Here is a 13231-nt window from a genome sequence, read left to right on the forward strand (position 1 = left end):
TTTTCTCAGAAATATTCCATATATTTTCTTACATTAGCACAAGCATATTTTAATATGACCGTTTCACAAACACATTTCTTCTAACAAACTGTAAAATATCAAAACAAGCATAACTCAGTTTGTAACAGAAGTAATTACATGCATTACAAAATGTATAAATCGTTGTACAGAAATTGCCAAAAATAAAACAATCTCAAGCAAAAAAGAGTTTATCTGTTGCTGTGTGTGTTAAATACAGTGTAACCTCTGCAGAAAGAGCAATAACCTCTTTACAACAACCTGGTATCAATTTTTCCCAACAATATTAACCTCTCTTCAAAAATAACCAAAATTATTATCTCCTGGAGGGAGTTGCCCTGCAGAGGTTGCATTGGCATTCTAAAAAACTGAAAATTTGAAATATGTTTATCATGTACTGGTAGTAAATACACAAGGACTCATAAGTAAGTAGGAAGAGGATTTTCTATTGTCTGTACTTTATAGTAAAGTTATAGCAAGTTAAAAATAAAGGGAAATAATTCAGTCAACATAAAATACAAAGGTGGCATGTTTTGAAAATGACCCAAACATATGTTTGAGGTTTCAAGTGAACACCATCAGGTGGCATGTTTTGAAAATGACCCAAACATATGTTTGAGGTTTCAAGTGAACATCAGGTGGCATGTTTTGAAAATGACCCAAACATATGTTTGAAGTTTCAAGTGAACACCATCAGCTGTTGCATTGATAGTTTTATAAGCTTGACATTAACCAGTATTTTTTTTAACAAAGGGCTATAATTTAGTCTGAATGTATGCAAGAGTTATGTGTCCTGGAGAGTGACCTATACTTATGATCTGTAAAACATGTCTGGCATTTCAAGTTAATACTATTTCCTACTCTATTTGTGTAGAGAAATCTTCAATTCTTGCATGCACAAGTACAAAATAAATTTTGTGTGTAGTTCAAAATCTATGTAAGAGGTATGGGTGTTAAACAGAGATCAACAATTATGATAAAATAGACTAATGTGAAGTTTTAACAGCTCCAATATTTGTTGAATTTGACCTTGCATGCAAAACTTAGAATTTCACATACGGCTTTAATAGATAAAATAACTGTGCTAAAGTAATGGTTTTTAAAGTGTGAAGTTTCAAATGAACAAGTTTATAGAGTAATTAAATATGAAGTTACACATATTTAACCATTAAACAAAGCTTTCATGTTAACATTAATAATAAGATAACCCCATTATGATTCTACGTTAAAAATCATGTAATTTTAAAAACAAACATACATTTTTAAAATTAAATTTAAGTTCAAATTAACAAAGTAATTTATTAATTATGTAAATCAACTAGTATATATGTATAATAATAAGAAACACTTTTAGCAGATAAAAAAAAATTGGTTGCCCAAAAGTCAAAAGGTGCCATTTCAAAAGTTAATATTTCATCACAAAAACAACAGCCTTAATGTCAGAAAGATATCAACTATCTATGACTTTGGTTAACTGAAATTGCAGATGTAATAGTTCAAATAATTATTAGAATTTTTCATACACTTTTTGTTCTACAGTTCAGTACCTTTTGTAACAAGAGCCACCGGCAGGACTATAACAATACCTCTATTTTTTTTTTCAAAATAACAAGATTCTTGGTCATTCATAGATAGATAATAGTACATTCATGCATTCGCAGTACAAGAGGAATAATCTGTACATACTTTATTACCACCTTTTTTATTCAAGGGCCATAACTCAGCGTAAAATCATTCAACCATAGAACCGTGTAATATGCTCATGTACTTAAGCTATAGATTAATTTCTGTAAAGTTTCACTGAAATTGCTTAAGTGGTATAGAGGTGTAGTCCAGACAAACTTTAAAAATAAAAATCATCAAATGGCAATAACTCTGCCGAAATTCATTCAAAATGCCTACGATATGCAGAACTAGACTTGGTACTGATCATTCCTGTACGGATTGGATGAGATTGCACCTGTAGTTTCAAGAGTTTTCCGGACAAGCACTTTTTTTATTTTCTTTTGAGAAAAAAAAAACAAAACAAAACTAATACATATTATCTAAAATAGTTTTCTCTTTTACGAATTGGTATATGTCTATTGTTGTGCTATAACTTGATCTAGGATATAAGCTGGAAAGAGTAAACAATATTTGCATTAAAATCTAAAATTCAATACCCTGAATAAGACTTTACTTGTTAAGACATTATCCCAATTTACATCTAAAAAACTACTTATTCGTTCCAATGACTTTAACATTTTTGTACAATACTTTGGTTTTTTGGAGTAGTTTGTTCAAAGATTGTTTGTTAATTTCTTTATTTACTTTCAACACTAATACTTTACTTTTCTTTGCAGGAACTGCTGTTTCATCATCTGACTCTCCTATCTTGCTGGATTCATCACTAACTGACACTGACTGTTCAGATATTAATCCTTTGTTACTGTGTTCTTTTGAGATTGTTACATTTGTATTGCCTGTATTCACTATGGATTCCCCTTGCTGTTCTTTTCTTGCTGGTTCAGTTTCATTTGCCCTTTTCTTAGGCATTGGTGTGCTTATATATTTAGTATTTAGCTTTTTCGTATTCCCATAATATGTACAAGCTGGAAATTGATGGTCACTCAAAGTTACTTTAGCTTTCACTATTCTCTGAGTTGACTTTGCTGAAACATTATCTTTGCTTTTTCCTTTATCTACCTTGTCAACATTATTTGATGTGACAGAATCATCTAAACTCTTATTTGATTGGCGTATCTGTGTAGTATTCTTTTTAACATTTTTACTTGTTGGCACTGTATTTCCTGAAGAGTTCATGCCTGGAATTTTATCCAATCCTGAAATTCTGCTCTTTGGAACTAAAAAAGAACCGGCTTGACTTTGCACTACTACAAACTGATCTGAAGCATTCATCCCTAATGGATTTACCATAGTTGGCATATTTTGAGGAGTTATGAACTGGTTCATTAAATTTTGGTTTGGTATCATCATCACTGGATTTGTTGCTGTGCTCTGTATGCCAATATTGGCTGGAAACATAGATGGAACATTCTTAGTCCCACTTATAACAGTACCTGTTGTTTTATTGTTTGTATTTACAACACCAGTAGAACTGTTATGTACAGAGGTCCCACTACTTGATGAAACTGCTTCAACAGTACTTTGTGTCACGGTGTTTAATTTTTCACTTGGGACTGAAATGGTCTCAACATTCTTTGAGACAGTTGATTTCTCAATTCTTAAAGGTGTTGCATAATATTTATCCTCGTTTTCAGAGTCCTCATTTGACAGACCAGACATGCTATTCACCGACTCAGAAACCGTCGCATTTGAATTAACTTTTTGAGGAGAGGCATCTGGACTGGTAATTTCAGATTGTACATCATCTTCTCTGATGATTTCTTCATCATCAATAGTAGTACCATCTGCTTTCATTGGGAATATTTTATCATGCACAACTTTTGATTTAATTGTCGACTGTTCCCCCTTTGAAGCCAGTTTTGATACATCATCACAATTCATAGTTTTAGTCTGGATACACGATTCATCAATAGAAATGTCGGTATCATCTGTGCTTGTTGCTGATTCAGGCTGTTCCATTGTATTTAATGTGTCAGTATTTGTATTTACAGTTTCAGTATTTGTATTTACTGTGTCAGTATTTGTATTTACTGTGTCAGTATTTGGCAATGCTGCATCAGATTGAACAGAACTTATCATTTTCTGTTGTTGAGTATTTAAAGCAGTTGTGTTATGAATCAATGGCACATTCTGAGCAGTAACAAGATTTGTGTTAGGTAAACCAGTCATATTTTGTGGAAAGATGTATGGAGTTGTCAATCCTTGATTGGGAATGAAATATACAGGAGGTGTACTCTGTCCTACAATGTTTGCTCCAAGGTTGATATTCGGTGTAATATTGCTGTGGAGACTGTTCCGCAAACCTGCTACTTCCTTTTTTAGTTCACTTAGCTGATCAACAACTATATCCATAGCAACAGGGTTGTCTACTGATGATTTTTTATCTGATTCGGAAACATTTTTCTTTGTAAAGAATTTCTTTGGTATTGCACTAGCAGCAAATTCACCTAATGATGCATGAGAATTGTTGGAATTATTCCCTTCAGTGATTGGTGATTCTGAGGTATCATCATAAATGCAGGCTTCTCTTTTTAACTCTGAAATTTTCGCCTTCAGTTTCTCCACTTCTTTGCTATGCTTCTCCTTCTGCTCTGATATCTGTGATAAGAAAAAAACAATCAAATTTATTTTTTAGACCAAATGCTAACAATTAATAAAGTTATCTTAAAATGAAAAGAATCAGCCTGCATTTTCACAAGGGCTTATACATTTACACAGTAAAAAGTCTAAATAAAATGAATTCAACAGATCAGATTTCTTAGATAAAAATCTGCATTACAGCTCAAAGCTGGCGCTGACATTAACTTTCTATGTAGATCGTTAGTTACTTAAAGTATTCCAACATATCACTATAAGACTATAAGAAGTAAAACTGAATTCCCTGTCAATTTGCAAAAATACAATTAGAACTGCATATAAAATATTTCAGCTTTTAGTGGTATCTTGTATGTAACACATTGTTTCACTGAGGTTGACATAATGACATTTATGCAATTTTATTTGAGAACCTGTAAATCCAAGGCAGAGTAACAGCATACACAGAAAAATGGCATACAGTTTAACCTTTGATTCATAAGTATAAATTTGGCTACAATTTTAGATGCAACACACTACAAATGTGCTCAAAGAAAATCACCTTTAATTTTCATAGGCATGGGGCAAAGTTATGAAAAATAATCAATTGAGGACAACCACTTATTAACTATTGAGGACAACTACTTACAGTTTCTTCAAGGAAATCAATATATGAATTCTGAAGACAATTCTTCCTTTCCAACTTTTTATTTTTCATTTCAACTTCTCGAATCCTTGTTTTCAATAGGCTGACATCAGGGTACTCAGGATATGATACCACAACATTTTCCTGTCCAGCTGTGGGAATTTGCTGAAAAATAAAAAAAATTTCATATTGTACTTTAAACTGCAGTAGAAATGTTACCATAGAACATTGATGCTCCTGCTTCATATGTCTTTCACAGTAATTGCTAATTAAGTATGTATATTCTATAAATGCATATTAACTATTATATCTATATAAATACAGTATTAATTTTAAACAATACCATAAATAAAATTAAGTGAAATGTAGTGCAATTATGTACTTATGTATCATTTATATACTAACAAATTTACATATTATCAAATGTTGAAAAACATATCACCTCATACCATACAAACTGGTTTATTTTGTTACTGGTACAAAAATGTACATTACCATAATTTAATAAACATCCACTGAGGCATAATCATTTACTTAAATGTTGGCAAAACTGAATGTCAGATAGATATTGAAATGGCAATCTCCTGGAATAGACCCCAATGTATATTTCAGAAGTAAATAGAAGTATAATACACTATAGAAAACGGAATGAACCATATATACACTCCTGGTTTAGACACCGAGGTCTATTCCAGGATATAGCCAGTGAAATAGGGGTATGTTTATTCAACAACAATCAATTATGACTACAACAAGAGCTGTCACAGGAGACAGCGAAGCTGGACTAATAAAATACTGGATGCAGTAAGGAGTACAAAACTATGAAAGAAAAATCAATTATAGTAAAAAAACATTTGTTAACATAAATTCCAAGATCAAGGGGAATAATTCTAGAAATAGTCATGCTAGAGTTATGGACCTTGCCACACAACATTTGTGTAATGATAAGAAATATATATTTGAAGTTTGAAGTAGATACCTTAAAAAGTAAAGAAGTTATTATATTTCTTAATAAGTTCAAAGAGAAATAAATCTGTAAATATTGCTTCAAGAGTTATGAACATTGTCACATAAAATGTAATTGATGATAAGGAATAAGTATTTGATGTTTGAGGTAGATACCTTTTAAAAAAAAAAAGTTATAATAAACAAGAGGGCCATGATTGCCCTGAAATCGCTCACCTGTATATAGGCCCCCGGAGCTGGGCCAGTATAAATCCCAGGGCTTTTATTTGAACAAACTTGGTTACGACACCCATTAGAAGATGTTTCATGCTGAACATCTAAGGTCTAGCTGGTCAAGTTTTTTCTTTACACATATAGTTAAAAACAATGACACACCTGGGGCAGGGCCAGTTTTGACCCAAGGGCTTTTATTTGAACAATCTTTGTAGACACTTACTAGAAAATGTTTCATGCTTAATATCTAAACTCTAGCTATTCGGCTTTTTCAAAGAAGATTTTTAAGTTTTTGCTATACACATATATGGAAAATCAATGTCCCCGGGGCGGGGCCAATTTTGACCCCAGGGCTTTCATTTGAACAAACTTTGTAGACACTCACTAGAAGATGCTTCATGCTTAATATCTAAACTCTAGCTATTTGAGTTTTTTCAAAGAAGATTTTTAAGTTTTTGCTATATACACATATAAGGAAAATAAATGACCCCCGAGGGGGGGCCAATTTTGACCCCAGGGCTTTTATAAGAACAAACTTGGTAGATACTCACTAGAAGATGTTTCATGCTTAGTATCTAAACTCTAGCTATTTGTTTTTTTTTTCAAGGAAGATTTTTAAATATTTTGCTTTACACATATAAGGAAAATCAATGACCCCCTGGGGCGGGGCCAATTTTGACCCAAGGGCTCTTATTTGAACAAACTTGGTAGACATCCATTAGAACATGTTTCATGCTAAATATCTTTAGCTCTAGCTCTTTGGGTTCTTTAAAAGAAGATTTTTTAAGTTTTTACTATATGCATATAGGGAAAATCAATGACCCCCTTGGGCGGGGCCAATTTTGACCCCAGGGCTTTTATTTGAACAAACTTGGTAGACACCCATTAGAGGATGTTTCATGCTAAATATCTTAGCTCTAGCTCTTTGGGTTCTTTAAAAGAAGATTTTATCAGTTTTTACTATATGCATATAGGGAAAATCAATGACCCCCTGGGGCGGGGCCAATTTTGACCCCAGGGCTTTTATTTGAACAAACTTGGTAGACACCCATTAGAGGATGTTTCATGCTAAATATCTTAGCTCTAGCTCTTTGGGTTCTTTAAAAGAAGATTTTTTAAGTTTTTACTATATGCATATAGGGAAAATCAATGACCCCCTGGGGCGGGGCCAATTTTGACCCCAGGGCTTTTATTTGAACAAACTTGGTAGACACTCACTAGAAGATGTTTCATGCCAAATATCTAAGCTCTAGCTCTTTGGGTTTTTTAGAAGAAGATATTTAAAGTTTTTTCTTTTGGTTGCCATGGCAACCAGAGTTCTGCATGGAATTAAATTCTTTGAACAATTTTCAAAGGTGACCACCAAAGGAACATTCCTGTGAAGTTTGGATGAAATTGGCTTAGTGGTTTATGAGAAGATGTCATTTAAAGTAAAAGTTTACGGACGCCGGACGGACGCCGGACGAAAAGCAATCACAAAAGCTCACCCTGTCACTTTGTGACAGTGACAGGTGAGCTAAAAATAACATTTTTCTAGTTAAAAAAATCTAAGTTTATGGGGAGATAATTCTTGCAATATTGGTGCAAGAGTTATGAACCTTGTCACATAAGATGTGGATGATGATAACGTAAATATATTTGAAGTATGAAGTTGATCCCTTTAGAAATAAATAAGTAACAGTAAAAAATAATATTTTTTATGGAAAATTCTAAGTTCAAAGGGAGATAAATCTGAAAATATTGGTGCTAGAGTTATGAACCTTGTCACATAAGATGGGGGCGATGATAACGTAAATATATTTGAAGTATGAGGTTGATCCCTTTAGAAATAAAGAAGAAACATTAAAAAATAGTATTTTTTGAGGAAAATTCTAAGTTCAAGGGGAGATAAATCTGAAAATATTGGTGCTAGAGTTATGAACCTTGTCACATAAGATGGGGATGATGATAAGGTACATATATTTGAAGTATGAGGTTGATCCCTTAAGAAATAAAGAAGTAACAGTAACAGAAAAATTCTAAGTTCAAGGGGAGATAAATCTAAAAATACTGGTGCTAGAGTTATGAACCTTGTCACATAAGATGTGGTTGATGATAAGGAACATATATTTGAAGTTTGAAGTTGATACCTTAAGAAATGACAAAGTTATAGTGAAAAATATTTTACAGCACCAAAACTTTAATCTAAAATCTGGACGCGGACGCCAACGCGAGTAGCACAGCTCTCCATATACTTTGTATAGTCGAGCTAAAAATGAAGTAAATTCATGAATTTGCAAATATTGACAAAATACATATTTTGGTAAGAAAGCATGGAAATTTTCAAAAAAAATTATTTTAAAGTCTACAGTAATTTTCAAAAATTGATGGCCTAAATCAAAAATTTGTGAACATGGTCGATATTTCACCATTTCTCATGTTAACAAGAATAAAATAGCATCCAATGGGGCATAAAAAATGTTGTTAGTCATTAACTTATAAAAATAAATGTAAGCTACAACAAGATTTAATTACCCAGGCATCCCTATTTATTCTGTTTTATCAAAATCATCCAAGGGCTAGAGGAGATGTTATCCAAGTCTTATTTCTGTATTGAGCATAAAACCTTTTTTGTAAATTTTGTTAAAGACCACATCAAGATCATTTTTTATGTAAAGGTTCATTTATAATTTGTCAATTACCAATGCACCATGCTATGTAGAATTGTATTTCTGAGTGAGTATGTGAGTGAGTGAGTTGGTGAGTGAGTGAGTGCATAATGCCTTTATTTAATGAGGCTTACACATTCAGTTTTTCTCGATCTTCTATGTGGGCCTCAAAAATATAAAAATTATATTAATAGACAGATGTCTCTTTCAAATCTAGACTTGTCCGGGACTAGCTTTCTGTTTATTGTCAGTTGTCCAAAGTGGTTTTAGAGTTGTGCAGGACATCAAAAAAATAGGATTTGTGAAGCCCTGCATTAATTATTCTGAGGCATGGTTGAATAGAAAATATCACTAAAAGCTTATTCCTATCTTAAGAATTTGCGGCCATTTTGTAAGCAAGAACTATTTGAGCAATTTAGTAAAGGACTGCCAAATGATCATATACGTAGAGCTTCAACAAAGTCTATAGGCACTTAGGAGAAGATGTCAGTCAAACCTTAAAGTTATAAAACATTTTACTATATATACAAACTAGAAATGTGTCATCATGCCACGGATGCCCCGCATGCAGCCAAAATTTCAGATTGTGCATTAATTATTTTTTTCATTTTAAGCTCAAAGCCCTTAAAACTTTTCAATGTTAACACAAACCATTTCCATACAATGTTCAAGGCACTGAAATTATTCAGTCTTAACCTTTTAGAAATAGCATATTGCATATTTGTAGCCAAAATAATGGCTAAAAGTGTGAGTGGTGAAACTGAAAGTTCAAAATTTTTCCAACATTCAGGAGAGATAAGTTTGTCTAAACTCATTGAACAGCGACCAAATTCAAACTTAAACTGCTTATTCCTAAGATGTAACTATATTATTTTCAAAGTGAAAGAGACATAACTCTGCCAAAAAATCATCAAACCATGATCAAATTCCAACTTGACCTGCCCAGTCCTTTGACATATCCATATGTCAAATTAAAGTTGAATATGTGACACTGTTGGGTAGATAATGAACAGAAACTGTAAATTTCATATTATTTTCAAAGTGAAAGGGGCATTACTCTACCAAAAATCATTGAACCATGACCAAATTTGAACTTGACCTGGGCATTCCAAAAACATATCCATATGTCAAATTTGAGTTGAATGTGTTGTACCATTGGGGAGATAATAAACGGAAACTGAAAATTTCATATTACTTTCAAAGTGAAAGGGGCATAACACTGCCAAAAATCATTGACCCATGACCAAATTTAAACTTGACCTGCGCATTCCTTTGACGCATCCATATGTCACGTTTGAGTTGAATGTGTTGTACCTTTAGGGAGATAATGAACGGAAACTGAAAATTTCATATTATTTTCAAAGTAAAAGAGGCATAACTCTGCCAAAAATCATCGAACCATGACCAAATTCGAACTTGACCTGTATTTTTTCATGACATATCAATATGTCAAGTTTGAGTTGATTGTGTTGTACCATTGGGGAGATAATGAACGGAAACTGAAAATTTCATATTTTTTCAAAGTAAAAGGGGCATAACCCTGCCAAAAATCATTGAACCATAACCAAATTCGAACTTGACCTGTATTTTCTCATGACATATCCATATGTCAAGTTTGAATTGAATGTGTCCAACCGTTCTTAAGATAATGAACGGAAACTGAAATTTCATATTATTTTCAAAGTAAAAGGGGCATAACTCTGCCAAAAATCATCGATCCATGACCAAATTCGAACTTGACCTGTATTTTCTCATGACATATCCATATGTCAAATTTGAGTTGAATATGTTCAACCGTTCTTAAGATAATGAACGGAAACTGATGATGACGGAATGACAGAATGACGGAAGGACGGAATGACGGAACAGGGTAACACAATATGCCCCGGCCATTACATGGCGGGGGCATAAAAAACAAAACCTATGACCCCATCCCCAGGACCACACCAATTTTAACCCCAGGGCTTCAATTTGAACAAACTTGTTAGAGGCCTACTAGATGATGTTCCATGCTGATTATCTTAGCTGTATCTTTATGGCTTGAGAGGAGATGATTTTTAAAGAAAGCTTGGTAGAAGTCCACTACACTTTCAGGAGATGATTTTTCAAGTTTTTTCTTTCAGCAGTTGCCATTGTAATCTAACTTCTGCATGGAATGCATTTTTTTGAACAACTTTCAAATTAGCATCATACCTAGAAAGTTTTGATTTAATTGACCTTGTGGTTTAGAATGAGGTATTTTTCAAAGAAGTGTGGACAAATGTATTTGTGGTTAGCCACAGATGGTGATTGATGATAAAAGCTCACCTTGAACACCTTGTGCTCTCATGAGCTAAAAGTTATGAAGTTGACTCATTACATTAGAGCTATAAATAATATAAACATCTTGATATTTCACCTCAGATGTATAAGTGGACAGCACATTTCCCTGTTCATCTTCCTCCACATATAAAACATCATCATGTACACCAAGTCCTGTATCAGTGTATGGTCTCTTGGAAGGACTATGTCCACCAACATATTCTGTGAACCAAAGGTATATTAAACATGAAAAAATATATAGAGCATTTGTAAAATGCTGTACTCTATACAAGAAGGCCATTAAACTTTTTTATAGAATTTATTCCAGCTTGTTTTCATGGTATCCTGACTTTTCATAAATAAATGAAGCCAACTAAAACTGGCTTTAATATAAACAGTAAAAAAATTGTTTCTGAAAAATATTTGTCTAGCTCTATGTTATTGTTCGAACAGAAATCAAAGTTTTTGAGGAGAAGACTTTGTAATTAAGGTGTTTGTCCCTCATCTTAGGGATTGCAGGTTTAACCTTACCAGTGATTCTTTAAATGACAACAGTTTGTGCTTACTTTAGAATTACTCTAACATTAGCTATATACTTTGTTCAAATTCAGCTTAAATATATATAAATATTACACTGTTCAAACTATGGGTGTCATGTTTATCCAGTTAGAAAATTCAATAACCAGTAACTGAGGTTAGTATTTGACTAAGGGCCGGAAATGTTTTAAATTGATTCTAAATATTACCTTCCTTTTTTATGACAAGATATGACAATTATTTGTGTTTTAGTTGTACTCAACAATGTATTTTTTCCAAACTGATTGAATACAGTACGACCCTAGCAGAAAATAGTTACTCCATATTCGGATATGTATTATCATTTGGAGTACAACAAAATATGAACAAAATGGCATATCTTGCCATAAAGAAACAAAGTTAATATTGAAAATCTAAGGATTTTATGATTCAGTACAGTCGGCTAAATTTTTAACATGGTTATTACATCACCGTTTAAAAGGTTAGCATTTTTTCTAACTGTGACACCTCCAGTTCAAGCAGAAAACAATAACTAACTTGAAGGGCTTAGACTGTTCCCAGGCAGTGGGGTATGTATTCCAATACTATGAAAATCCTGTGTATTATTTACAGCAGATACACGCATTTCTATACCATGGAGAGTGTTTTGAATTTCATAGATAGTTGATGTGCTTGAAGTTAATGAATTTACATCCTGAAATAAAATGATCTTATGAGTAAGAAAAAAAAATGCCTGATAAAATATAAAATATCTGAAAAGAAACTATGATTTCCAAATTTGTTGTTATGTGGAGAACAACAAGGTCATGCTACTTATTAAATATCTAAGGTCTGAGTATTGTAGTTACTGATTTATAAAATTTGTCAATGTATATAAGTCACAAATGTGACCTAAAGGCCAGACCATTTTCCAATAAAATTTAATGTTAACTTACTGGAAGTTAACTTACTGAACCCTAGGGCAGGGTCATTTTTAAGTCAAGGTACATAATTTACAGAACTTTAATAGAGGTCAACAAGGCAATGCTACATGCCAAGTATGTTAGCACTGTATATTAGGAGTAGATTTTACAATTGTGGTTCTTTTATAATTCTTATAGAGTACTGCCATATCTGTGAAGTTTGATTAAAATCTATCATGTAATTCAGGAGATGTTGTTAAAAGACTTTGCGGATAACAATAGAAGACAGACATGACTTTATCAAAAAAGTTCATCTCTCAGACACAAAGAGCTAATAAAGAAATATAGATTTATATACAGTTTTCAACAATACAATATTTACATCCCAATTTACCTGTGCTATATGAACTTGAAAACTGGAGCCAAATTCATTCAAATGTCTCTTGTAATGTATAAAACAATCTGGGCGCTTTTCAATGGCATTTGAACAGGCAAAACAATGCCAGTGACCATATCTAAATGTTTTGTTATTGAGGTATTTAGTTTCAATTTGACATGTATCAAGGCACCGCAGTATTTTCATACCTGAAATGCAAATCATCTGTTTTACTTTGATTGCAAACTTTAAATCGCAAAATGTTCAAAAAGAGGTATTACTAAAACAAACAAGCTAATTTCTACCTATCACAAATTTTATTTGCATCATATTAGAGACCTTAAAAACAAAGTCTGTACATTTACACCAATAATTAAAAAGAAACAAGCAAATATTATATTGTCTGTCTTTCTTGTTTTGCCCA

General features: G+C 32.6%; 1 protein-coding gene across 1 annotated transcript; it reads right to left on the bottom strand.

Annotated features, from left to right (window-relative positions):
- Positions 1-13016, bottom strand: LOC132756732 (uncharacterized). Its single transcript, XM_060747864.1, has 5 exons — positions 12826-13016; positions 12067-12223; positions 11090-11214; positions 4868-5029; positions 1-4242 (listed from the first exon to the last, which is right to left on the bottom strand). The coding sequence occupies exons 1-5, from the start codon at positions 13012-13014 to the stop codon at positions 2233-2235; spliced, it is 2643 nt and encodes an 880-aa protein (XP_060603847.1). The 5' UTR covers positions 13015-13016; the 3' UTR covers positions 1-2232.
- Between the last annotated feature and the right edge of the window lie 215 nt (positions 13017-13231).

Source organism: Ruditapes philippinarum, unplaced genomic scaffold, assembly GCF_026571515.1.
Source record: "Ruditapes philippinarum isolate M1 unplaced genomic scaffold, ASM2657151v2 ctg5768_1_1_1_1, whole genome shotgun sequence".
Lineage (NCBI taxonomy): Eukaryota > Metazoa > Mollusca > Bivalvia > Venerida > Veneridae > Ruditapes > Ruditapes philippinarum.

Bases quoted from the DNA above. Each gene is read 5' to 3' on its own strand.
- LOC132756732 (XM_060747864.1), bottom strand. From the start codon at position 13,014: ATGAAAATACTGCGGTGCCTTGATACATGTCAAATTGAAACTAAATAC. The intron at 11,215-12,066 runs GTTAGTTATTGT...TTTGGTTCACAG, and splicing joins GAACAGTCTAAGCCCTTCAA to AATATGTTGGTGGACATAGT. The intron at 4,243-4,867 runs GTAAGTAGTTGT...TTCTTATCACAG, and splicing joins TTGATTTCCTTGAAGAAACT to ATATCAGAGCAGAAGGAGAA.